This window comes from Paracoccidioides brasiliensis (assembly GCF_000150735.1).
Source record: "Paracoccidioides brasiliensis Pb18 unplaced genomic scaffold supercont2.10, whole genome shotgun sequence".
In the NCBI taxonomy this organism is placed as follows: Eukaryota; Fungi; Ascomycota; class Eurotiomycetes; order Onygenales; family Ajellomycetaceae; genus Paracoccidioides; species Paracoccidioides brasiliensis.
In genome coordinates, this window is record NW_011371367.1 from 172,266 (window position 1) to 199,427 (window position 27,162).

The 27,162-nt window shown below is 45.4% G+C and overlaps 6 protein-coding genes across 6 annotated transcripts; 4 read left to right on the forward strand and 2 right to left on the reverse strand.

Moving 5' to 3' along the window:
• Positions 1-368: 368 nt before the first annotated feature.
• Positions 369-3,120, forward strand: PADG_12215 (uncharacterized protein; the record flags this gene model as incomplete). Its single annotated transcript, XM_010764297.1, has 4 exons — positions 369-398; positions 553-718; positions 994-2,504; positions 2,611-3,120. 4 exons carry the CDS (start codon positions 369-371, stop codon positions 3,118-3,120), a joined length of 2,217 nt encoding a protein of 738 aa, XP_010762599.1.
• Positions 3,121-5,583: 2,463 nt separating this feature from the next.
• PADG_06955 (tryptophan synthase) lies at positions 5,584-8,307 on the forward strand (the record flags this gene model as incomplete). The annotated part of the gene is made up of 3 exons (XM_010764195.1): positions 5,584-5,719; positions 6,118-6,421; positions 6,573-8,307. The coding sequence occupies 3 exons, from the start codon at positions 5,584-5,586 to the stop codon at positions 8,305-8,307; spliced, it is 2,175 nt and encodes a 724-aa protein (XP_010762497.1).
• A 1,769-nt stretch (positions 8,308-10,076) lies between these two features.
• Positions 10,077-12,109, forward strand: PADG_06956 (V-type proton ATPase subunit B; the record flags this gene model as incomplete). The annotated part of the gene is made up of 9 exons (XM_010764196.1): positions 10,077-10,178; positions 10,248-10,332; positions 10,399-10,418; positions 10,491-10,526; positions 10,588-10,749; positions 10,806-11,122; positions 11,182-11,456; positions 11,523-11,741; positions 11,811-12,109. 9 exons carry the CDS (start codon positions 10,077-10,079, stop codon positions 12,107-12,109), a joined length of 1,515 nt encoding a protein of 504 aa, XP_010762498.1.
• Positions 12,110-12,673: 564 nt separating this feature from the next.
• Positions 12,674-14,734, reverse strand: PADG_06957 (uncharacterized protein; the record flags this gene model as incomplete). Its single annotated transcript, XM_010764197.1, has 2 exons — positions 12,674-14,629; positions 14,720-14,734. 2 exons carry the CDS (start codon positions 14,732-14,734, stop codon positions 12,674-12,676), a joined length of 1,971 nt encoding a protein of 656 aa, XP_010762499.1.
• Positions 14,735-17,998: 3,264 nt separating this feature from the next.
• Positions 17,999-20,180, reverse strand: PADG_06958 (uncharacterized protein; the record flags this gene model as incomplete). Its single annotated transcript, XM_010764047.1, has 3 exons — positions 17,999-18,078; positions 18,195-18,644; positions 18,725-20,180. The coding sequence occupies 3 exons, from the start codon at positions 20,178-20,180 to the stop codon at positions 17,999-18,001; spliced, it is 1,986 nt and encodes a 661-aa protein (XP_010762349.1).
• Positions 20,181-23,350: 3,170 nt separating this feature from the next.
• On the forward strand, positions 23,351-23,908 carry PADG_06959 (uncharacterized protein; the record flags this gene model as incomplete). Its single annotated transcript, XM_010764198.1, has 1 exon — positions 23,351-23,908. One exon carries the CDS (start codon positions 23,351-23,353, stop codon positions 23,906-23,908), a length of 558 nt encoding a protein of 185 aa, XP_010762500.1.
• Between the last annotated feature and the right edge of the window lie 3,254 nt (positions 23,909-27,162).

Sequence of the window (27,162 nt, forward strand, 5' to 3'; positions counted from 1 at the left end):
GATATTCTTCCGGTCTCATCATTCCAGCTCGTTCATTGTCGAATGTCTCTTGGGCTCAAAGATTTGAGGAAAAGCCATTTCTCGGGATTCTTTCGTTAGAAGATCTGAGTTTGTTAGCAAACATTGGTTTCCGTCTCACCTTCCAGCAATTGTGGTTCTATGTGCTGATTCGGAGGGCTTTGTTTTGCAACTTAATTTTGAGGTTGACTTACCCTCCCTCATCTTGTCGCTCGTTTTTTGTCTCGGAGAACCACCTGAGGAACTCCACCAATTTTCCTTCTATATTCCTTTTTTGAGATTTTTTAAAATCTCGTCCACTCGCTTATTCAAACACTTTTCCGCGTTGCATATATTGCAACACCATCACCATGGCGTTTCCAAAGAATCACTGTGCTCAAGTATGTCTCCCATCGCCGTTATTTTGATCCCCTTCTACCATACAACTCGGACGCATTTGTTTTGGCCTCTCCCTCGTATACCTGCTATAACGGAACATCTGACACTTTTCTCACATTCGTTTCCTTGTGTTACATTGCTGACTCGCCATTCTAGCTGGATCTGGATTTCCAGACTCCATTGATCTTCGACGAATCTCTCGACTTTTCCGACCCTGAGGAGTCGGGATTTGTAGGAGCCTTTTCAGACAGCCTTCTAGCCAAGTCTGAAGGATTATTGTCTATGTCTGCTTACGAGAAATCTCCACAAGTCGATTTATTGGGTGAGTGGATCTTCCTCTCCGTGTTTTACATATATTTTCCGGCAGAGGCTGTGTTGAGTCAGCTTGGAGAGGAAAATAAAAGACGGAGAGAATTTCGAACCTCTGCAACGAAAAGGAAAAAAATAATTAATTAATTAATTAATTGAATCGTGCTCTGAAAATAATATTTCGGGTCCTCTACCAATTACATCCCATGCTCTCATGTCAAAACAGGGGGGTCACACATGGTATGGATTTATTTTAAACTGACAGCTCTTCTCCTTTTGGTTCGTCAGATTATGATGCCACGCGGGCATACCACGACGCGGCTGGATTTTCCTCTTATGCTCAGCCACCCTACGTAACACATCTTTTTCCCTCTGCCCTGGAAAGCCACACCATCCCGGACGATGATGGTGTACATTATGTGATAGGTGATGGGTCCTGCGAATCTCATCCCTTTGACGTGCCCCGCTCTCCTGTTTTGGACTTGGGTTCCCGTCAGCTGCCGGAAGTTACATCCTACTCTCCGCTCACTGGCCATGAAGGATCAAAGCTCTCAGTCTATCTCCATTCCCTGTACGACCTTCTCTCACCTGCCCCAACTTCCTTCTCGTTGCTCTTTGGTTCCGAACGGTGTGCATGCATCGTTACTCCATTAGGCTTCGTTAAATCCAACTTCCAGTATGTGCTATCGGTCGATGCGCCGCCTTTTGCAGCTACAGGTTGTCCTTCCCTCACGGTCCCTCTACAGATGATTATGGAGGACAACGACAGTCAAGGGGCGCAAGCTGTTCATGTTGGTGTTTTTACTTACGACCATAATCCTCAGTCTGCCGTTTCTCCTGCAGGCACATCGCGGAAGAGACGACTTTCTGATGCGTCCGACGAGACATCAAGATCAACTCGATCAGCACCAGTTAAGCAGCTGCGCATTAAGGAGCCGAAAACTTCATTTGGGTACAGCGACAGTCTCTCAGGATCGCCATATTCTCCTTACCTCCCAACTCCGACGACTGCAAACGTCTATCCAGCCCAGTATTATCCAGTTTCTCCTCGTCCGTCTTTGCGACAATACAGTGGGACTCCATGTGCGTCGCAACCCATGATCAAAGCTCCTTCTCCACTAGCATCATCATGGAGTCCATCGTTTTCTACAGTCAATATGTCTGCTCGCAGCCCGGGATTGTGCATGACCCCCAATTCTCATTCCCCTTCAATGCCTTCTCCTGTGAAAACGATGAACCCAACTCTCATTCGGACCTCTACCATCCAGCATTTGGCAGGCGCAGGCGGGCCGAACCAACAGTTCAATCCTTATGCGATGTACCCTTCCAAAGCAATTCTTAAGTTAAATGGAGATCTCGATTCCATGGCTGAAAACTGGACTTCCGAAGAAAACAGTTCAAAAAGGAGGCTTGTTCATTTTACACGACGCCAGAACGGAAGCACTATCCATGCTGATTTCAAACCTGTTGCTCCCTCTGACCGTGTTCCTAACAGCATCTGCATTAGTTGCATCTATTGGGAGGGCAAGAAAGAGTGTTATGTGACAAGCGTTGATACCATTTACCTTCTCGAATCACTTGTGGGAGTAAGATTTACAGTTGAGGAGAAAAATCGTATCCGCAGAAACTTGGAAGGTTTTCGTCCATTGACAGTATCCAAGGCTAAACCAGAGAGCGAGGATTTTTTCAAGGTCATTATGGGATTTCCAAATCCGAAGCCGCGCAATATCGAAAAGGATGTGAAAGTCTTCCCCTGGAAGATACTCTCCCATGCGCTGAAGAAGATTATTGGGAAATACGTAAGTCTTAGCTGTGACTCCTATTTTCCGTTCCTTCGTCGTTGGTTTCAAGGCTGGGAGGCTGGGAGTCTGGTTAAAAATGCGAAACTAACTTTTATATATAAAGTCTGCAAGTTATTCGTCTACTGCAGGAGCTCTTCCGACTCCCATTAGCTCAAATTATATCAGTACGAGTGCATCAGATGGCAGTGCAGATCTGCATGCCACCTCTCCGCGATCAATTTCCGAAACGGGAGTCTCCGCTACATATGGTAGCAATTTGGCAGCAACTGGAGTATCTCCCCATCTGCGCGGTCCAAAACAAACCCTGGATAATTCTCCTGTGCCTGGCTCAGTTGACCTTCGACTGATGGTACCCAACAGCAGTCGCCAGTATACCAACCTTCCTGCTCCACACCATTACCAGACTATCAAACAGCAGCCGCCTCAGCAAGCCCCTGGTGTGCCCGGGAGCCGTGGGTCGTGGGACTTTGCCTTCGTTAACTCACCCTCCTCAGCTACAGTAGTTCCCAGCCCTGCCCTCAGCTATCCGCGCCAGAGCCACATTACATCTGTCAGCCAGGATTATGCGGCCCCACCAGTCTACTCACTGAGCAATCCAACCACTGGACCCTAGTGCACTCCGTGAATCCTTGAGTGCTAGGTGCTAGCCAATCGGGTCTCTGTTACAGATTGACCAAGCTGGAAGATCGCAAGCTTGTGGGAAGTGATGCAGAAATATTTTGAAACCACAGGTCGTCGCTTTACAAATGCTTAAACCCGACTAGATATCCTTGGCTATGTTTCGGGCTACCTTTTCAGACATGGTGAATCATGCGACACAGTCACCGATTCTGGTTCAGCCTAAACAAACCCGCATCGATTGTTTCCTGATCACACCTGGAGTCCTCGTCATTTGTCAACTGTTCCTCTTTAATCTCGATGTGCTGACCCTTGCCTGCTCGCACCATCTCACCCGCTCCTATCCAGTCGTCCTTACACAACATGAAACAGCAAACGTCAATACATCTCTCCCCACCTCTGAACCTACCTCACCACGGACCTAGGAACCCGTCTCACCACTATCATAAACGCGTTATCCCGATATTATCCCGATATTCCAGTATCCGATCTCCAATTATCGATTTCTTTTTTTTCTTTTTCTTTTCTTTCCTTTTTTCCCTTTTTTCCCTTTTCTGCTGTTTTGCATAGCCAGCCCAAGGGGGAAAGGATCTGCTTTTGCTTTTTTGCTTTTTTATTTATCATTTTCTCTGTTTCTTTTGCAGTGTCCCCATCTAACCTACCGTTCCTTTACCATCCGATGCATAGCGTTCTTCCCTTTTAGCGATTTTCTTTAAAATTCACTCCTTCAACGAACTTATCAGAAACAAGCGCGGCGTTTTTCTTGAGACGATTTTGCTTTTTTCTTACGTTATTTCTTGCCTTGCTTAAGGAAGCACGCGTATCAGCAAAGCGGGGAGGGTGGACGAGGTGCTTGTTTTACGATCCATTCTTTTCAAACATCTGTCTTTAATAATGATGCGCACCTGTTACTAATAGACATCTAACACGGCAAAACACCCTACCAATTAATTCCTCACCCCACACCGACCCTTCTCACCTGCTTCCTAGACATCCGCTCCGCTCCGCATAATTACGAAGCCGATCCCCCCTCCTATATTTTTCTCTTCGCTATTTAATACGGCTGCACGTTAGGCTTGTTTCTTGCAAAGTGTTTCTGTCTTCTCGTTGCTTTATTATGCAGTTTTCTCGTTTCTTGGGTTGGCAAAACAGAGCCACACAGACACTCCTTCTGTCGTTGCGCAAACACACTCGATACAGGATCTCATCTTCAGCATTCTTGGGATCTCTTCTTGCACTTGCATAAGCCACTCCCTTACAGCGCTAGGGCCTATTTAAGATATGGTTCCTTGCTTTTTGATGCATCGGGGGACTATTTTGTTGATTTCTCTTTTTCTTTTTGGCATAATTGCATTGGGATCTGGATGTGAGACTCTTATTAATCTCTGTTTTTTCTTTTTGGAAACTGGGCTTGGGATAATTCCCATTGGGGTTGCTTGCTTTTTGTCTTGTGTCTTTGTTTTATTTCTTTTCTTTCTTTTGGCTGGGAAATGGGATATATGATCAGGATTTTTCATTTCTGAATATGTGTTTTTCTAGGATCTTGACTCTATCTCTATATTTGTTAATTTTCAGTGTCTTTTCGATATTTCCTCAAGAAAGAAGGATTTGAAATGGGGATTGGATTATTCAACTGATCGATCAAACTGGGATTTTCTATTTAGCTAGTCACAGTTGGTTATTCCTATACAAATTGACATCGAATTACTATTGACGTTGCATATTATGATTTTGGCTCTACTTTCGAGTAAACCTCAGGATACAAAGATGCGAACCGGACAAGGGCATATCTGGTAATTAATTTCAAACGGTCTTTGTGCATTTCTGCTGCACATCGCACAGTACAGAGTTACATGTTACGTACATAATTTGTTGCTTGCATAATTGCTACTGCCTACACCCCAACATCCCGCCAATTCCCGCATGTTGGTGCCCGATGAACAAAGTTGACGCTTAGTCAGCAACCTCCTGGTGGCGGAAGCGGGAAAATAGTTAGTTACGAAAAAGATTTGAGGGAGACCGATCTATCTCAACCACCCGCTTAAACATAATCTTCAGCTTAGGAGGGCTCCCATCGTCTATTCGGCTTTCCGTTTTACTCTCTGTGTATGTCTACAGATTACACACCGCATACCGAATTATAGCTCCATTGGCCGTTTTCCCTTGACGAGCCAACCCGTGCGTGGACTGTGAAAGACGGCCGGAAAAAACAGGTCAACCCCGCATTGCGTCCTACCTGTAATTGCACTAAGCACGCCATACCGAACGCACACCGCATGTGCATTTTGGATTTCGACTTTCTCTCTAGATTTCCAAGAGTTGAGTTAGATTGATAACCCCATTCAAACTCACACTCCTTCCCGATAGCCCTCTCCTGCATTTTTCGTGGCCTGGAGTTATTCTAGACCCGTTTCCTTTCTGGTAATACTTCTGGAAATCTTGTTACATTTTAGCGGATATGGAGAAGATAAAAGAGACGTTTGCACGATGCAAGCAGGAAAAGCGCTGTGCGCTGGTCGCATATGTGACAGCCGGTTACCCTGAGAAGGATGATACGCCTGACATCGCACTTGCAATGGAAGCTGGCGGAGCTGGTGAGTGAAAATGCCGTTTCCTTTCCTTTACCACTATTGTTCTGGTTCTCGATTTTCTTTGCAACTTTATTGCGTGTGTCTATCATTTGTCAACTAGCATGTTGTGGGGGAATTCCACAGCATTCGACATATAGTAAAAAAGAGAGCTGGGGTTCTCTTCGTGTGTGTTTTCATAAAGTTTCCATATCATGAATTTTCCCCTTCGCGGAACCTTGTGGTGGTGGATGTTCTATTTCTTGTGTTATCTTTTTTGATTTCTTGATTGTTTATTCCAGTTATCGAGCTTGGAGAATAATAATATTAATAATAGTAAATACGGGGACGGGGAAAAAAAGTAAGCGAGCGTGGAAAAACTAATTACTGACTTGGTTGTGTCGCCCACCGTTGGGAAATATAAGATGTGATTGAACTTGGCATCCCTTTCACAGATCCTATCGCCGACGGTCCTACCATCCAAAGAGCTAATACACAAGCGTTGAAGAACGGTGTTACGGTCACCTCGGTGCTTGAGATGGTGCGGATTGCGAGGAGAAGAGGACTGAAAATTCCCGTGCTGCTCATGGGATACTACAATCCATTGCTCCAGTATAGAGAGGAAAAAATGTTGAAAGACGCGAAAGCGGCAGGTGTGAATGGATTCATCATGGTTGATCTTCCGCCAGAAGAAGCGGTGCGGTTTCGGGATTTGTGCAGAAAGGAGGGGTAAGTTTATTATTATTTTCCCTTATTTCCCCCGTTTCTTTTATTTTCTTCCCGGGTTAGATTGGTTGGACTTTTCCCATTTAAGCTCTCGAGTCTTAGCCAGATCGCCTCTTCCGTGACTCGTTGGGTGTCATATTAATCCGGGGTGCAGGTTATCTTATGTTCCACTGATCGCACCCGCCACTTCCGATTCTCGAATGAAATTGCTCTGCAAGATCGCTGATTCTTTTATCTACGTCGTCTCTCGAATGGGTGTTACAGGTGCAACTGGCAAACTCAGCGAAGGGCTTCCGGAGCTCCTTGCTCGGGTCCATGCCTACTCTGGAAACATTCCCACTGCGCTAGGATTCGGCATCAGCACGAGAGAGCATTTCTTGAGGGTGCAGGATATCTCTGAGGGTGCAGTCATCGGCAGCCAGATGATCACTGTTCTTGGTGAAGCTCCTGCTTGCCAGAGAGCCCAGAAAATCGAAGAATATTGCACGAGCATCACTGGGAGGAAAGTGGAACGTAGCACAGAATCCAAATCTTTAACTCGAGAAGTGGGCCGTTCTGAAATGCTCTCTCAAGCTCAACAGCCAACAAATGCTCAGGTTGATCATGTCATTACGAATGGCCAGACTGATTCTGAAGTCGGCCTGGTCGAGCAACAACTCGCTCTCAATGTGACCAGAGATCAGGCCGCAATGCCTGCTCGCTTCGGCGAGTTTGGCGGCCAGTACGTGCCAGAATCTCTCATGGACAGCCTCGCTGAGCTTGAGGCAGGCTTCAAGAAGGCCAAAGATGACCCCACATTCTGGGAGGAGTTTCGGTCGTACTATCCTTATATGAGCCGACCAAGCAGTCTGCATCTTGCGGAGCGCCTGACCGAATATGCTGGAGGAGCTAACATCTATCTCAAGCGCGAAGACCTAAATCACACAGGAAGCCACAAGATCAACAATGCGCTCGGCCAAGTTTTGCTGGCTCGTCGCCTTGGCAAAACGCGTATTATCGCGGAGACCGGGGCGGGTCAGCATGGTGTAGCGACTGCTACTGTCTGCGCAAAGTTTGGCATGGATTGCGTCATCTACATGGGCGCTGAAGATGTGCGTCGCCAAGCTCTAAACGTATTCCGCATCAAACTTCTCGGAGCCAAAGTCGTCGCCGTCGAATCCGGTTCGCGGACACTTCGTGATGCCGTCAACGAAGCGCTACGGGCCTGGGTTGTCCATCTCGATACCACACACTACGTGATTGGTTCTGCCATTGGACCTCATCCCTTCCCCACCATCGTCCGAACACTCCAATCCGTCATCGGCGAAGAAACCAAAGAACAAATGCTAAAGCTAACTGGCAGATTACCCGATGCCGTTGTCGCCTGTGTAGGTGGCGGTAGCAATGCGGTCGGCATGTTCTACCCCTTCTCCAATGACCCCAGGGTCAAGCTCCTCGGCGTCGAGGCCGGTGGCGACGGCACGGACACCACCCGACACTCCGCAACGCTTTCGCACGGCTCCAAGGGTGTCCTGCACGGTGTGCGTACCTACATCCTGCAAGATGAACACGGCCAGATTTCCGACACCCACTCCATCTCTGCAGGGCTTGACTATCCCGGAGTTGGACCGGAGCTTTCGTCGTGGAAGGACCAGTCCCGTGCCACGTTCATTGCCGCAACGGATGCGCAAGCGCTTCAGGGTTTCCGGCTGATCACGGAGTTGGAGGGGATCATTCCCGCGCTCGAGTCGTCTCATGCGGTGTATGGAGCTGTGGAATTGGCGAAGACGATGAAGAAAGGGCGGAATATTGTGCTGAATTTGAGTGGAAGAGGTGATAAAGATGTGCAGAGTGTGGCGGAAGCATTGCCGGAGTTGGGTCCTAAGATTGGCTGGGATTTGAGGTTTTGAAGGAATCAGAGAATAGTTCCTACAGCTTTTTACCTTTCGGATGACTTTTGTCTGTTCGGCTGATGGGACAAAAAGGGAAAGGAAAAGCTTTTTGCATTGATGGAAGAGGTCTCGCCGTATAAATACATAGCTACGTCAGCATTTTTTTCTTATTATTTTGCTCGTAACTACATCTTTATGTGCGAGCTAATACATCTTCTGTCTTTGCTGGACAACATGTTACATGATGTGTACCATATCCTAAAATATAATGATTTTAAATATATGTTTTTAAAGCGTTACATCTACAAGCACAGCAGACTATATTTTGCTATGCAGAGTGTAAATAAAAGTAGACATAAAGCAGCAGAATCTATTTTGCAACCAAGAGGCTGGACACGTTAAACTTGGCAGAATATGCGTAGGAGGTTTGCAAGTCGGGCGTAAGGTGTCGAATTTAGCCAGCAATGGGATCAAGGATGAGTTTCGCTCAACCCATATTCGAACACAAGCATAACCCTTTTATCTAACAAAACCACTCTTGTTTAAGATTGTTCCTGTGTCTGATGAGAAACTAAGGACATGCATGGTCTTTATCAGTGCTGGTTATCATTATTTGAGTCAGCTATCCAGGTACATCGCTGTGACAAGAGGGAAATTCACCAGCGCCCGCCAATCGTGTTGGGAGCATGGGACAGAAGAAGGCCATAGAATTAGTGTACTATCTTCATCCCCCGTTCCTCTATTTTCTCTTGGAGAACCTAAACTTCCATGCGGTCAGGTGAAGGCGGGGAAGATACCCTCATTCACGCACTGTATCCATGTACACCCTTAACTTCCCTGGCTGTCAAACATACAGGGGTACCATAAAGTCAGTCATCGTATTAACGAGCTGTGACAGATATTCATTGCCTAATACAGTTATAGGAAATTCTGGGATATCTAGCTCTCTAACAAAAGTTGAAGTGAGATGTGGTGATCCAGGCCCTCAATCTGTCCTGGCAGCATGCATAATTTCATTCAGATGGCGAATCAGTATTGAGAGGGCCAGCCGACCAATCTCTGTGCTGAGTATCCCATAAAATATTGAGTGGCATGATATAGTTTGGGTATCAATGATCTTGGGATGAACTTGAAAAATGATGCTCAGAAATGCTTGAGAGAAGCAACCTCAAATAAAAAAAAAAAAAGCTGGCTCTGGAAAGCCTGCTGACTGTTTAATGAATCAATCATTCTGAAGAGTTATCACTTGTGCATTCTGTTGTTTCTTCCCAGAATAACCAGGTGAAACACTGAAGAAAAGAGCTTGATCAAGATGCGAAGATGAAGTTAAGTGCATTCAAAAATTGGGGTAGCTATAGAATTAGGTGTTGATGAGCATCATATGTAATCTCTAACACAGCGTGAAACTTCATGAATAATAATTATCATTTCTCTTCCTTGTAGACATTTGCTGTCGAAGTAGAAAGTTAAACATCTCATGAAGCCGTTGTTGTTAATGGATTACTAAACGCCTTATGCGGCCCGACTGTTCCTCCGTCCAAACATTGGCCCTAAAAGAACATCACGTGCCAGATCTTCAAGTTGAAGCTTCGAGGAGAATGACCGCATCCGAAAGACTACGAACGACGACAACATCTATACAACTCCTCGGCGTATCCAACACTCCCTCTGCTCCAATACCTCCTCTCCTTTGCGGGCCTGGCTATCAGTCTCAGCTTCATATCAGCTTTATATCAGCCCTGAAGTCCCGATAAGCAAGCTTCGAAGAAAGAGCGCAATCCGCAATCATGGGTCCAGGAATTAACGACCCCCGGATGATGTCCGTCAATCCTCGAATTCGATACAACACAATAGGAGGCATCAATGGACCCTTGGTTATTCTTGAAAATGTATGTCCTCGCTTCGTTATGGTGTTTGTAATACACCGGTTTCTGACGTTCTTAATTCCCGCCGCCTAGGTTAAATTTCCCCGCTACAACGAGATCGTGTCCCTGACGCTTCCCGACGGAACGGAAAGATCTGGCCAGGTTCTGGAAGCTAGAGGTATGTAGCGCGCCCCTGTATGTATATTTCTAAGGCTATCTGGGCGCTGACGTTAAATTATATTAGGCGACAGGGCTGTTGTTCAGGTGCGTATGCGGTAGAGGAAAACGACGTTTTATATTATTAATATGCGATTGAGTTATTGACTAAAGATGTAGGTGTTTGAAGGGACACCTGGTATTGATGTCAAGAAGGTATGGTCGCCACCTAAGTTGAGTGTGTTCCTGGTCGATACATTTGCTAATTCTCTCCAAGACCAAAGTCGAGTTCACAGGCCACAGCCTCAAGCTTGGGGTTTCGGAAGACATGCTTGGACGTGTATTTGATGGATCCGGACGTGCGATCGATAAGGGCCCTAAGGTCCTTGCAGAGGATTATCTAGACATCAATGGCAGTCCAATCAACCCATATTCTCGAGTGGGTTCAAACAATTCCCAACATAATAGGATTCTAAGACTAAAACGCCATACCAGGTATACCCAGAAGAGATGATCTCAACTGGTATCTCAGCCATCGACACAATGAACTCTATTGCTCGAGGACAGAAAATTCCCATCTTCTCTGCAGCTGGTCTTCCACACAATGAAATTGCTGCACAGATCTGTCGTCAAGCCGGCCTAGTAAACAAGCCCAGCAAAGACGTGCATGATGGACATGAAGAAAACTTCTCCATTGTCTTCGCCGCTATGGGTGTTAACATGGAAACCAGTCGTTTCTTCACCCGCGATTTCGAGGAGAACGGCAGTATGGAACGTGTTACACTCTTCCTTAATCTTGCAAATGACCCAACGTAAGATCTCTCACTATTCCCCGAGGAAAAAAGCATGAGGCTTACATCTAGTGGCTCAGAATTGAACGTATTATCACTCCTCGTCTAGCTTTGACTACTGCAGAATATTATGCCTACCAATTGGAAAAGCACGTTCTGGTTATTTTGACCGATCTTTCTGCGTACTGCGATGCTCTGCGAGAGGTTTCTGCAGCCCGAGAAGAAGTGCCAGGTAGACGCGGATATCCCGGTTACATGTACACTGATTTGTCGACTATTTATGAGCGCGCTGGACGTGTCGAAGGCCGTAATGGTTCCATTACCCAAATTCCTATTCTGACTATGCCTAACGACGGTATGTTTGCTTTCTACAGTGAGAATGTCTCTGTACATTCGGACACCGCTAACACCCAACATCTAGACATCACTCACCCAATTCCGGATTTGACTGGTTATATTACCGAAGGCCAAATCTTCGTCGACCGCCAGCTCCACAACAAGGGTGTTTACCCACCAATTAACGTGCTGCCCTCACTCTCCCGACTTATGAAGTCTGCCATTGGCGAAGGTCGTACGCGGAGAGACCATAGTGACGTATCTAACCAACTCTATGCTAAATATGCCATTGGCCGTGATGCCTGTATGACTCCTTCTACGACCAATTTCAGAACAATAATTGATTTAAAATGCTAATTAAATAATTTCACAGCCGACATGAAAGCTGTCGTTGGTGAAGAAGCCCTTTCTGCGGAGGATAAGCTCTCTCTCGAATTCTTAGATAAATTCGAACGAACTTTTATCTCCCAATCACCCTATGAATCCCGCACTGTGTTCGAGTCCCTGGACTTGGCGTGGAACCTCCTCCGAATTTACCCCAAGGATTTGCTCAATCGTATACCCAAGAAAATAATTGATGAGTATTACCAGCGTTCCGGCAAGGGACGGGCCAAGGGGAATAAAGATACGAGAGACAACACAGCAGGAGAGTCTAACTTGATCGATGTGTAGCTCTAGTCGATTCGAGTATTGACAGGTATATAGATGGGCAGTTGAGATTTCGTTTCGTTGTTTTTGGATGATGGATTTTATTAATGACTTGAGAGCTAATATTTTCTAAACTATGAAAATACGCTTCCATTGTATTTGTGTATTGTTTCCTGTTTAATACATCTGTCATAATTATAGACAGGTGGTACTGGAAGAAACACAGACCTGGATTTCTTCTCCTTTTTTCATCATTTATTCCCATTTCGCCATTTTTCCTTTTCTTTGTGTTCTCATTTATTTCATAGCAATAGCACTGGGTTTTTCATTTTCATTTATTTTTTATTTTTAAATGCGGGTTGGGGGAATCGGTTCGAATTATTTGTTTGCGACGTGGACCAACTCCTTAACGGGGGAGATTTCTCAAAAGACGAGACCCATAGCACTGAAAGACTGAGGGCAAAAGTGACATTTCACGGCCTGCACCTCATATACATCCCAAACGACGTTTCCATCAAACAATCTACCCTCGCGCACGAACTAGCCGTCATGTCCTGCGTATGATAGCGTCAGGATCTGACTTGCGTTCTAGATATCCCTTTTCCATTTCCGGCCTCTCTCCTCTGGCGCCGACCACTCAGACTCGTCCTTATACAGAACACCGTTAATAACCACCCCTTTTCCTTCCCTCAGCATATTTTTCTGCTCCGTCGAGCACGTGTCCTCCACCGCGCGCACATAACACGTTGTCGCCGCCATAGGCGGCGCATCATTCGTCTTGGTTGCATTTGCTGGTCCCGTCGTATGGAACGTGGCTAGATCGACCTTGGCTCCACTAGCTATATCCCTCCCGCCACCAACTATGCGAGAGAACAGCGTGAAAACAGACTCCGGCTGAGAGGCAGGCACAAAATGGCCCGCATCATAGATTCGCGTGAAGGATAAATTGCCTAGTTGGCGTACCACTCCGCCAACGTAATCTTTTCCTGATGCAGAATTGATGACCAGGGGCGCGTAACCAGCGATATGTCTAAATGCATTTTTATCACGATACGCCGCTGGGGAGTTGGAAGAGGATGCAATGGCTAATGAAACAGCCTCACCACCCATCCAGTTGCAGACGTAATCACTGTCGCCGTAGATGAGAGCCACCCGGACCCCGGACGCCGACAGGGAGGCCAGTTCCGGAACGTACGACTTGCGTAGGTAGTCACCCGTCGATATAAAGGCCGAGCGAATTACGTCGCTGCTGCCTGTATAGTTTAGTGGGACACCTAGCGCAGCTTGAACTTTAGCTGTGTTGAGGTAGGTGACATGCGTGAGGGAGGCGAAGGTGGACAATGGCGACTGTGTGATGTCGAACCCGCTCCGGTTGAAACTATAGAATGGGCTCAGAATGTCAATGTTACAGACGTTCATTGCTGAGAAGCAGAGGGAGTTTACGCTCTCGACGTCACCATTCCCAGCGGGATCGAGAGACAAAGCTGCCGATCGGCATGAGATGATCCGTTCCTTGCACCCATCGGGCTTTTGGAAGGCAGCGAGTGAGTTTAACATTTCTGCATGAGAAATGGCTTTGATGCCGTAGGTGTTGTTGTGCGCGAAGATTGGGTAGAAGGGGTCTTGTATGATATCATCAATGCAGCCCTGGAGGATCCCCAATGATTGCAGATTTATTTCCACCGTACCTTTGTGGGTGAGTAAACCGCTTCTCCGCGCTTCATTTTGCTCTTCAAAATATGTTGCAAAAGCTGGGCCATACTTCCCACCGTAACTTTCCGTGAAGAGATGGATACCAGCAGTGGAACCAGAATTTCTACCGCCAGTACCAGGGTTATACAGTGGGAATTCACTCAGGAATCCCTGTAACATATGCCAAACAGCCTTAGCTGCAATTGCTGTTGTATTTGACGTTGCGTCAGCATCATGAGAACTGAATGTGCCATTGAGAAAGGTTTCTTCCGCCTGTTTAGCAGGAACAGGGGACGGCGGGAAAGTATACGACGAGGAGAGCAAATCCAACGATCCGTTGCGCAGGTTATCAAATGATAGCCCAACTTGAACGGGCTGATCTATAAACAGCAAGTTGGATGCCCGATCCCAACCCCACTCCCGAGCACGAGTACATATTTGAACCGGCGAGGTCTCAATTGCCTCACATGGCCCAATCTCCTGGAATAAACCAGTCAAGGAACTCATCCCTGGTCCTCCATTTAGATAGATGGTAAGAGGCGCCGAGTCTGCGTTATGTCTCGTTTCCACGAACCAGAAGAAAGTATTGATGGGGTAGTTCTGCTGAACGGCAGAGAGTGTCGATGGCGGCAGGTGAACGTAGCCGGTATATTGCTTTTGATGTGGCAAGGAGGTTGTACAAACCCACGCAGGCAGGGTTTTGTACGAGATGGTGATATTGCCGTCTGCTGGAGAACGGATGGTTTTTATATCCAGATCATTTCCTGTATTTGGTACGAGTCGTGCCGAGGAAAACGAGAGGGTTGTATAAAATAGAGCGAGAGCCCGGCGTGGAACGAGTTTCCATCGTGCCTGGTGAAAGGTTAGTTTGACATCTGTGGCTTAAGTATCGATATGCAATTGCGAAGCTGATGTATTAGAAACGATCTACGAGGAACCAACAATGAATCTTACCATTGGACAGTAACTTATCTTCACTCTTGTGTGGTGTAAAATTTCTACACGCGTTGCAGCAACTCCAGGATCTTCATTTAAGCTGAATCTGCAACCCAGATTTACAACATCCTGAAGTGCAGATAGATACTTAAGGAAATAGAAACGAAAATGAAAACGGAAGCCTCAAAGCTCTCAAATTCCAATCTCTTCTTCATGTTTGAACATAGGGGAAGAATACACGGGGCGGCAAACAAGGCCAAACGAAATCCGAAGAATGATAGTTCAAAGGGGCGTTTGTGAACAGTTTCAGTCACGCACCAGAAAATTAATGAATAATGAAAGAAAGGTCCAGAAGATAAAACAGAAGATAAAAAGGTACTAAGCGCTCGCTTGCATCATTTTAGCTTTGGATGTTGCAGGATTGCAAACGCAGGACATCTTAATCAGAGAAATTAAATGAACTCCTGCAGACGGAGAGTTCTGTCTTGCAGCTGCACAGCAAACAGGAGACACATTTTTCTGCACAGTTCTTAAGCAAAACAAGGCCCTGGAGAGATTGACTTTTGACTTGATCAATGAAGATACTAAATATAGTTAATTTCGGGGGTTAATTATCATAGTAAGTAGTTCGATGTTATTGACTAATCGTGCCGCTGCGCAACCCACACCTTGTGTGGGTGCGCCACACCAAAACGATAAAAACACCGAAATGATAAAAATCTTGCAATTTCATCATCTTCATCATCTTCATCAATTAATAACTCACCACAATGTCAAATAAGGATAAAAATATCGAAGACCGTATTCAAAAAGCTGTCGCTTACCACCAAAAAAACCCAAATTCCAAAATACTGCCTCTGTCACGAGAATTTGAGGTTCCTTATCAACGTCTCCAAGCGCGTATCAATGGAAGGAATCCGAATACTGCAAAGATTCCAGTTAACAAGAGATTAAATGAGAGTCAGGAGGATGCAATTAAACAATGGGTCAAGCTGCTTGATGAAAAAAGAATTGTCCTCCCACAGCCGAACACATTGAAGATTTCGCAAATTCAATGCTCAGACGTCAGCACATAAATCCTACTACCTCTCCTTCAAAAGTCAGCAAGATGTGGACTTATAGGTTCATTGAACCCCTACCTGAGTATAAGAGGGTGAAACAGAAGCCAATGGATCCAAAGAGAGTGACAGTTGAAGATATTGGATATATCAATACATGGTTTGAACGTCTCCGGATTCTATTTGAGCAGTATCAATTTCACGCCTGTGACACATACAACTTCGATGAGATTGGATTTCAAGAAGGACAAGGATGTGGAGAATGGGTTATAACTGCTTTTAAAGAAGCTAATTCCATCATTCCTTCATCCTTTTCAAGAGGTTTTATTACAGTCATTGAATGTGTATCCATGGATAATCATGTCATTCCGCCATTGATAATCTTGGCCTCCAAAACACACTTGGAGGATTGGTATACACAGACAGATTTGCCCAGCAATTATAGAATTGCTATATCAGATACTGGATTTACAAATGATGAGATTGGATTTGAATGGCTCAAACATTTCAATACTGCTACAGAAAAGAGACAGAAAGGAAGTCATCGATTGCTTTTAATGGATAATCATGGATCTCATATCACTGAGGAGTTCATACAATACGCGGATCTTCATAAGATAATTCTATATGGATTTCCATCGCATGCCACTCATTTGCTACAACCTCTGGATAGTCTACTATTTCAGCAATATAAGCATTACCATTCAAAAGCAGTCAACTATGCCGCACGCCATGGTCTTGTTAAGTATGAAAAACGGCAGTTCCTACAAGATCTCTCAGCTATGCGAAAGCAGACCTTTAAACCTGATACAATAGCTGCAGGATGGGCTCAACGTGGCATATATCCATGGAATCCCGACCGAGTTCTTGACACTCTTAAGCAGCGAATCTCATCACCTCCTCCACTGCAGATTTATGAAGATGAGAATGATTCAGATCACATACCTACCTCTTCCTCTCAGCTATCCTCACCAAAGACAATTCAAAAGCTGAAACACCATATTAATATTGCGGAAAACGCCATACAAAGTATTAGAGATACTCTTGATTTGAAATCACCCACCTTGACATGTTGTTTGAACAAGATATTCAAAGTAAGTCTAATCAATACAGAACTTAATGAGCAACAGATCACTGAATTAGAGAACTTTCTCAATGCCAGTAAACACTGCAGAGCTAAAACAACCCATCACCAGGTTCAAGTAGGGGGAGTCCTCATTATTAAAGATGCCAATAGAAAAATCAAGCAGTGTAAGGATAATGAAGCTGAAAAAGAGCAGAATAAGAAGTGACAGAGGCTTGGAGTTGGTCCTATGAAAATTGACAATAACCCACTCACACTACTGACAGAAGAGGAATTAAATCAATTTAGAAATGACACACATACTGAGAATGATGTAGATAATCTTTTTATTATAGATTAGCTACTGATTATTGATATAGAGTGCAATAATAAGGATGTGATTCAAGATTTTTATCGTTTCAGTGTTTTTATCATTTTGGTGTGGCGCACCCACACACGAGGTGTGGGTTGCGCAGCGGCACGATTACTAGCCAGCTCCCCCGTAACGTTGCATGTTTTAATGCCACTCTAAATATGAGTGATTCATTTCTCGATAGTTAGGAATCGCGCAACTAATTATATAAATCTCTACTCTCTCACTCTCTAGGGTATACTTTGAACCTCTTCTGCTGCTCTGTGACAATTCCAACCTCACCCTAATGCCACGACTGAGAACACCTTCGACAAACGCTGAATCATAGGATGGGGCTAATGCTGGGACGAATGAACTACGTTCGTTAACCGAACATATTTCACCACGAGCTCGGTTGGCCACTTTGTGCCATTCCACTACATAGATAGTTACCTCTAAGACAAGACAAACACACCAAGGTAATCTCTCATTCTTAATTAGCGTGATAATACAAAGTGATAAAACCGTTACGCTGCATAGTTAACCAGTTAATTCCGTGCGTAAGCTTTAGTTATTCCAACTAATTAGTCCATGAACCAACACTTGTAAACAAAAAAAATCCTTCGTTCCAAAGTATGGATCCTCACCCGTGCTCATCTGCAAACCCGGCAGTTTCAGGAACATGCGAAAATATTCTAAACCGCAAACCCAAAAGAAAAAGAAAAAAAAAAAAAAAAAAAAAAACCCAAAACACCGTTAACTTATGACTTTCTCTATTTCTCTAAAATGCTCTGCGGCTGGCTAAACGATGCCTACTTGACGTCCCGTGGAGCAAATTCGTATCGCAGACAGCCGACGTCAAAATAACCGCCTCTACCTTGATTTCCTTTGCCTGTAACACAAGGGGTGTTAGTCGCTTTAAATAATCGCTCGTCATGGGCAGGCGAATTGCGACACTGTGCCCTCACGAAAGCCCCAGGAAAGGTACGGGTGTGAAGAACGACTTACAATCTGAGTACGACCTCTTCATCAATGTCATGCAGCTAGCCTTATCACCCTTTACAGGATTGAGAACGTTCATCTGCGTAACAGTGCTCTTGCAGCCATGGAGCCACGTGATTGCATAGCGATATGGCATTTGCCCGACTTTTTCATGGTAGACGATGGGCTTGTCGCCTTGTTTCATAGTCTTGCGCGGGACTTTACCACACGCCTTTGAAGCAGTAAATTTTTGCACGAATGGATTTACATCGCCTTTCGTTGTGAACTGGTGCGCACCATAACACTCTGGGCTTTTTGGCACCGCTGGCTTTTTCGGCGGATCTTGTTTTGGGGCCTTTCGAGGTTCCGTTGGCACTAGCCGTGGCGGGCCGTGCAAGGAATAAGAGTAGACTCCGCATCCCACGTCGATTTTACCCTCGACAGTCATCTGGTTTTGCTGTGTGCCTTGGTGGCCGCCTACCGTTACGACTTTAGCATATACATTTCAGCTTTGACGATAGGTTTCTGTCAAAATGAAATAATCACGTAAGACTTACATTCAGATCTGGCGATCAGGGAATACGCCTCATCACAGCTCGCGGAACACGTCCCGCCAATCGTTTCCCTCCATGTATATTGGATAGTGATGTCTTTCCAGGTATTGGGGTTTGGAGGAGGGGTTCTCTTTCTCCTTGAAAATGGATAGCCGGGGCTGTTGGGGTCTTGAACGGTGATAGGAGAGATCTTTATATTGCCCTTCGAGTTGACAGTCAATCGTACAGGACGCCCAGGATTACTCTGTCCCTTCACCACTCTGCAGAACTCCTTATGGGTAAGGTCGAACGCATTAAAGGGATAGGAGGATACCCAATTAGTGTCGCATTTCTGCTTCGGCTTCCCTGGAGGCTTCCCCGGTTTCGGCTTCGGCTTCGGCTTCGGCTTCGGGGGCTGAGCGCATACTTTTTCGCCGGCAAGGGCTCTGAACAAAGCCAGAACTGCGCGAGAAGCAATGACACCATGTCCGTATTCGGTAGGATGAAACACTCTGCCAAGGGAATCCGGAAGTCGCTTCCGGATATCATGTTGATTCGGGCCGGCAGAGTCACCGTCTGATGCGATTTGCTTCTTCTGGCTAGGGATGTAGGGTCGCGAGGTACCATACATGTAAAACATCTGCTTCTTCTCAACCGGTTTATTTTCACAAAATCTTCCTTGGGTTTTAATTCCGAAATCGTCCCACTCCACCTTCACGAGTTTGACATGTTTGTTGTCGCGGCTGACGTTGTCAATGGCTTTTGAAATTTTCGCGTTAGCGTCTTGTACCAACTTGTTCAGCTTTTTGCGTCGATCTTTTGTCATCATTAGGCCGCCGCCCCCGTCTAGGAATAAGTTGTTGAAAAGACTCCAGCTTTGCTTATCGCAGGGGTTTGTTTCTGAGTTGAAGAAAGTTCCGTATAGCGTATGGAGGACAACGCCATTATTCTTCATCTTCTGGACCAACTTCTTTAAGAGCCCTTCAACGTTCCCTTGAAGTTTCATGTCGATTACCGCCTGTGAGGCTGCCATCGCCTTGTTACATGCATTTTCATTCGACGGAAGAACAACGCAATTTCGCAGGATCTCTGATAGCAGAGCATCGTTTCCTCCGGCAGACAGCGTAACCAAATTTTGCGATTTGTTCTTCAGGGAATCAACTTGCTTTTTGATTTCTACCGTTGTATCTCCAGAGCAAGCCTTGAATTGGAAGTTGTGTTTTCTGGGGGATAGGCTCTTGAGAACATAACCATATGCTCCATCATAACGCGAGCACTTCGCGTCTCCCTTTCCTTCCAGAACTTTCCCCGCCCCTATACCTGCGGCGTAGCTATCCCCAAGGATAGCAATATTTTCAAACCTCTTCCAGGGAATTACCTTGTCTAATCCATCAAGCAGCCCAGGATGGTCGCGTGCTGCAGCCAAGTGAAAAGTCAATAAGGACCAGGCCAACAGTGTGGGAACTGTGGTAAAGATCATCGCTTCCTGCGTAACCTCCGCCGTTAAGCGAAACGCAGTGAGTGTGAGGGGGCAACCCAGAAAGGACAAATGTGCAACACGGTGCGGTATCTAAGTTTGCCAAATCATAAGAGTAGAGATGAGAGAATAATTTATATGAGGGCCCACAGAATGGGAAGGCCAAATTCGAAGTTCGAATGCGAGGTGCGGTTTGGATGTTGGAATTGTATAATCGGGTTTGATAGTCGAAATGTAAGGGGGAAAACAACGTCCATGGCCTTCATCGAGGTGGTTTATATTTTGAATATCTTCCTTCCAATATGACATCGATAGCCTTAATTATAACCATACAGCACCATTTCCGCTTACCCATTCTCAAAATAGATAAACACGCATTTAGTAACGGCCATCCTCCCTGTGTGCAGTCACTCCGCTTTTCCCAGGAGCAAAGACAAAGGCCCTTGGTGGTGACGAAATGCTTAGAATATTATCCGCAATTAGTAGTAGCAAGCCCGTTCCTGGCGATGAAATTACCGCCGACCGTTCTGCTTCTCGTTGAGTTCATGAGTCTCACCAAAAGACCTTCTCCGAGGGGTTGGGCGGGCGAGGACGGGGCGCCGGCAGAATACCAGGGCGGGCTAAGAGGTTAGTTCGGGGAGATTGATCCTGGACAACTCTTCGCTCTCTCCCGATATCCCTTAATGGATAGGAACAAAAGTAGCTATTATTAGGTCAACGGGCCTTCAGAGGTGACAACTCGGCCCTTTGAGAGTATTCATGGATTTGCCGGATCGATTACATGAGAGTGGACAGAATGTTCCCAAATAATTACCTATTTCCACCTTCCGATAATAGGATATCCATCTGTTATTAAATTTTAGTTCTTCTCTTAGCAACCTGAGCGTTTCGAAATCACATCCCATTCGCTCGGCAATTGTCGAATGCCGGCTTTCCCCTCCCCATTTCTATGACCCCTATCCGCACTATGTTTGAGCAGCAGGTCAACAAGTTCAGGATGGTTACCTATTACCACCAAAGCGATTGTGTTTTGGCGGGTCTGTGGCTGGTGTCGCTCCATGCTTCAATAGTAATTTAGCCACCACATCCCAATGACCAACAAAAATATCTGCACTTGTATGGCGCACATTGGAACTGTTCTCCAAGAGAAGGTCAACCACTTCCGTAGATCCACGACAGGTAAAAGCAGCGCCGGCTAGCGGGAACGAGAAGAATGAGAATTCCGCATTAGGGTTTCGCTCCATGGGATAAGAGATAGGAGATAAAGTCGAGGGGGTGCCTTGAAACTGAATCTATTGATAGAGGTGGGCCCCACTCCTGTCAAAATGGCGTGTTCGCAATAGTAGGATCTTTTTCATAGAAGGCTTGGTACAGTGGGATGTTGCATATGTATGTGGCCCTGCGAAATGATCGCTTGCATCACAGTAGTGTCCGGATAACGTAAGAGAAGATGTCTCACTAATTTAGCCATGTGGGAAGCAACAGTTGCAGTAAACATCTCCGTTGATAGAAATCCACAAAGGCTAGCAAGACTCAAGCGAAGCCCCGTCATCATTAGAGAAGGGCGGGATGAGTTGGTCGTCTATCGAATCCATGGTCAGTGGGAAACGGGTTGAGAATAGAAACATCTGTAACAGGTTAAACGAGCAGCGATGAACGACGTGACCAGAGTCTAGTGGACTTGACAGGGAGTTTTGTTTTGAAAACGTGGCTGGAATATCAGTTAGTGATGGACGTTGGAACGTTGTATCTTACTCTAGTTATTAGTTCACTATCTGGTTAATTTTTACCCGCGCCAAGTCGCAGCAGCGCCACTGTCCAGCCAGAATAAGCTCACAGATTCGGTGAGATTCTTAAAATTTGAGCGTGGATTGACTTCCATTCAGCTGCCGCATAACTAGGTATAAATCCAACAGGATCGGTTAATATTAAATATTCAAAAAGATTTGGACAGGGATTAAAACTATTACACTGTTTTCTGACAACTCAAATAAGTAGACAAATCCTGAACGATACGGCTTCTCAGCAGCGTAAATAGCCGTGTAACTAACGGTGTAGTTAGATGAGGAAGCCCGGTTGTGAAAAAGTCGGAGATTATTTTAAAGGTGGCATTTTGGCGCCAGTTGCGTGTAAACTGTAGCGAGATCGAACCCACTCTTACAGTGTCAGCTCAAGGATCTGAATTAATGCCGAGCCCAAGGATCTGACCCCTGGCCCACACAAACTGAACTATAAAGCTTCGTATGCTTGGTGAGTTCGGTCAAAATCGTAGGAGTAAACTATATGCTACTCCGTATGCATTGCGCACATCCATCCGTGTTCAAACAACAACAACAACAACAACAACAATTTCTTTCTTTTCTTTTCTTGTTTTGATTTCCTCATGTTCAGATAAATCAAAAATGATAGGATGCTCACTTTGATAGTGACCTGGGAGTATTTGAACCCAAACAATTGGATGATTTAAGTTTGCAGTAACATAACTCGCCGGATGAAGGTCACTTTATTCTCCATAAGCCAAAGAGGGAAGGGCTGCATATTAGTTAGCAGGGCTTATAAATAGTTCACTAGGAGAAGAAACACTTAACATTCAACGAGATATTTTTAATGGAGCTATCAGTATCTCCCAATATACAAGAGCCAGGTACCGAAATGCCTTTCCCACGCCCGAAGCTACAAGTCAGCCTCACCACATCATTCTACCTAAAAGCGGGTTCTTTCAAACCCAGCCTCGACATCGGGTGGATTTATTGATCCTACACGGCCCGCTCCCATGGGAGAGCACCCCCGTGGTGGTAGGGTCGGGGAGGAAGGAGGTGTGTCTTCAGTGGTTCGGAAGGAAAAAAAAAAAAAAAAAAAAAAAAAAAAACACTAGGGATAATCACATCGTGAAATACGAAAATAGAATCCTCCAAAGGCGATTTGCATGGGGGTTCAATATCCCGGAGCTATTCATCTTATTCTTCTCACAAATTCATAGTAGAATGCCTGTGAAGTAACTCATCCCCTGGGTCCCGTGGCCGTTGGGATATACATGAACGGTACATGCATATATAAAGAGAAATCAACGACGTTGCACTCAAGTGGCTGATTTCTTCCAAACCATACCTTTGAATCCCTTTTTTTTTTTTTTTTTTTTTTTTCCTCCCTTCTGCGGAACGCACACACAAATCATGAAGTCTCCCGTCCTCCTCACTTTCATATTGGCCCTTCTAGTTACGTTCGCAACTCCTTTGGCGGTCCCGCAAGAAAATTCCCTCGAGAGACGAGGGCCATACGATAACGCATGCCCACCCGTAAAAACAATCTCAGGATGGATGCGTTACGCGAAAAACTGGGATGGTTCCAAAGCCGTCTTCTGGACCGCTGATTCGGATGCCAACGACGCGAAGGATTTCGCCAGGCATATCTGCGGAACATATTACTACGACCTCATGGACGACATGCAGTGGGTCCAATGGGAAGTTGTATGCACCAACCAGGACGAGAAGGCAAAGCTCATCCCACGCGCTTCCCAGGCGATGGCAATGGCCACGAAGGACACCGCCTTTATCATGATCCAGGAAGGGGCCTTTCACGATAGACCATCGTCGACGTGGTGGAACATTGAATATCCTATCCTGCTGGAGAACAAAGTGAAGGTCATTGCCGTGAATCCTCGGGAGCCTGGCAGGTTTGAGCAAAGGGAGTATAATCCAGGAGAAAGTCCTCCTTCAGTCAAGATAATCTGAGGTGGCAGAACCATAGCCATATCGCCGAATGCAAATCGATAAGACTTGGTGACGGAGGGTGAGAGGGTAGGAAGGTGGTAGTTTGTATTATGTCGGTCTATTGTTCAACCAAGGAGTTTGGGGTTTTTTTTTTTTTTTTTTTTTTTTTTTTTTTTGAAAAGGGAAAACCATATGTAGGAAGATAACATGGTATGCAGGCTTGTTTGCTATGTGAGCGGAGGGTCCGAGTATTTGCTGCACTTTACATTTCCTTTCGGCGGTTATATGGCCTGTTTTGTCCTCATAAGAAGGGTAGTGCATACATTGGCGTTAGAAGCAAGAGGATAGATGAGAGTATTTTTTTGACAGAGTCATGCAGAGTTCTCTATATATAGCCTTGCTGTAAATGGCATATACCATTTCTTTACTTCTCTCTGAACCATCCTGACAATTTCATCCCCGAGGGGGCTGACGAGCACTGTCAGACTCATGTGCCAGCCATGTTTGTGCTGAGATGGGTAGACTCGCTGTGCTTGACTCGGTGTTCATATCCTGATATTTCAACTCCATCAGCTCTATAATATGAAGGAGAGTCCCCTCCGGAAAATGTTCAAAAAGAGCAGAGTGTTTGCGGAGTTAAAACAGAATCGGTGTTCCACTGTTGGGTTGGAATTCTTGGAAAATCCGAGAGCCCCACCACCTTCGTTGAGGAATTCCGCATAACTAGTTTTTATCACACGAACTGCATTGGATTGATTGGTTTTACTAAGAGCTCTCAGCATCTAAAGGGCACATCAATCGAGGATCTGTCTGTTGATGCCACTTGATGGGCATGGATAACTCCTCTTCTTGGAAATCCTGTCATCTTCTGGTAATTTAGCATGGCTGACATAGTCTCTATTTCATGGTCAGAATGGAATGCTCGTGTTGGGCGGTAGTTTATCTCAGCGCACTCGATCCTCTCCATCTTGTATTGGCAAGTTCTCAACTATATACCTTGATTTTTCGCACTCGAAGAAAGATATTCAATATCCTAAAACGAGAAAACATCTGTGGTGGGCCTGGCCCTCAAGTTATGTCGAGAGTTTAAGGGATTGTAAATAGAAGGACCGAGAGTTTATTATACAATCTTGAATGCGGCGCAGCAAACGCACCGTCTTGCATCAAATGCGGCGTTAATGTTTGCGAGGTTGGCTCCTTTATACAGACAGATCTTAATCAAACGAATGCTAACCAGCATTGCTATGCCCCCAGTGCTTGTGAGGACCTATGTTACAGGTCATGTCGATTAGGACCCTCACCCTGACCTAGCTTTCCAGTTCCATGATCTTATTTTTTTATTGTCCCAACTTGTGATATATGAAGGTTGAGCAACGTCTCCAATTCCATCTCTCGGAATACTGTAACTGTGACCAATATACCCAAATATACCCGTTGGATATGCCACCCTTTGTCGCGTCAAGGGGGATAAAGAGAACCGCCATTGTTGCGATAAACATACTAAGGGGACTGGGAGCTAGATCTAATGAATATAATGGCTGGTGGGTATCAGATCATGAAAGCAGTAAGATTTTTTCTTTTTCTTTCTTTCTTTCTTCTTCTTCTTCTTCTTCTTCTTCTTCTTCTTCTTCTTCTTCCTCATCTTCTTTTTTCCGGAAGTGGCATATCTTCCAAGTTGGATGTATTCACATTCAATCTTTGCTGAATTGACTAAACAGCGATGGTGTGTCCTTGTGAACCTGCAGCTGCTGCTAACGGCCCCCCATTCGGTGCTTTTGGTGCAGGAGAAAGCATGATGTCGACATCAGATCCCGCCTACGTTCCTTTCCTCGACGGTATACGTATATTTTTTCTCAAGTTTGTTCATGTACTGCGCATATCTAAATACTCGGAACCAGATATCATGAGAACGGTACGCTTGCTATTTGGCCGATACCGATGCATTTACCACTTGTAGTACTTCCAATTTGCCAATCCCCTGAGCACCGCGTTGGCCAAGAATGGCGAGTGTATGCAAGGAGAGGAATAGTATTGATGAGTCGAGAGAAGCAAAATTTTGCCCAGCAGCCTGATGGTCAGATTTTCTAAATTCAGTTTCACTTCTGTTTGGATTATTCTATTGCACTGGTAAGTTTTCGAATATAACTATCTTTTCCAAATACCTTCAAACACGCCGCTTTTCCACACCCCCAACAAACATATCTTCATTGACCTTTTTCGGAACTCTCCTATATGGAGCAGTTTTCATGCCTTGATATAGGGCTCACGGCTAAAGTCCCCGGAACGTAAGAATATCAGAATCTCACGCCCAATTGCCGCACTTTCCTATTGGCCAATCTGATCCACCCGAGTGGCTTTGCGAGATCTTGCAGCAGTCAGTTAGTTATATAGCATGATCGGCTTGTTGGGAAGTTGGTTTATAGGAAGTTTGTTCGCCGGCAAGTTGTAGCCGGAGCTAAGTGCCCGTCAACATGCCGTCCCCATAGTAACTCAATATCTCCCCCGTAATGAAATCACCTACCTCGTCATCTAAATCGGTATTCTTTGCAGGGTACCCTGTATCAGTCAGAGAGCGCTGTTTTTTTTTTTTTTTTTTTTTCACCGCGTCATGGTAGTTAACTAACGGGCCCGATTGAATCAGAGCAATTGTTGCCCGTCTTCCGAGCCTAGGCTCGTCCAACCGCCTTGCCCTGCAGGCTGCTGATATAGATGACTGAGCTCATAGAAGTAGCTCCACCAATGTCCATTGCAGTCGGGACGGTGAACTGGAAACCATATGTATCCCCAAAGCGAATGTGGTTGGCGTTAACTGGACAGTTCTCTATGAAAGCAATCCCTAGTTACCCACTCCCAAGCCGCCGCATACAACGTACCTTATGGACGTCGCCATTTTCTGTTGATGCAAACAGTTCCAACGGTCACCGAATGCAAATTGGGGACTCTATCTCCTGGTAGCCATGCGACAACCTTTGTTCATTATTCTTGCACGGGTTATCTTCCCCACGCATTCTTCTCTTCACGGTGACATCTAAAACAAAGCAATATGTTCATCAACGAAGACGTCAGTTGACGGCTTACCTGCCTTGTCGATTTGAATCGGTCTACCTATTATTCGCCAAACTGCAGAAGCGCGGCCAGACTATGATATCTATGCAATAGGACCTATTTTGTCTCAAGCTACCCGACTCATCCTGTATGCATTCCATAAAACGGAGTCAAACTTCAAATCAAAACCATACAACGCAAGCCAATGCCAATGATAAAAGAATAGAAAG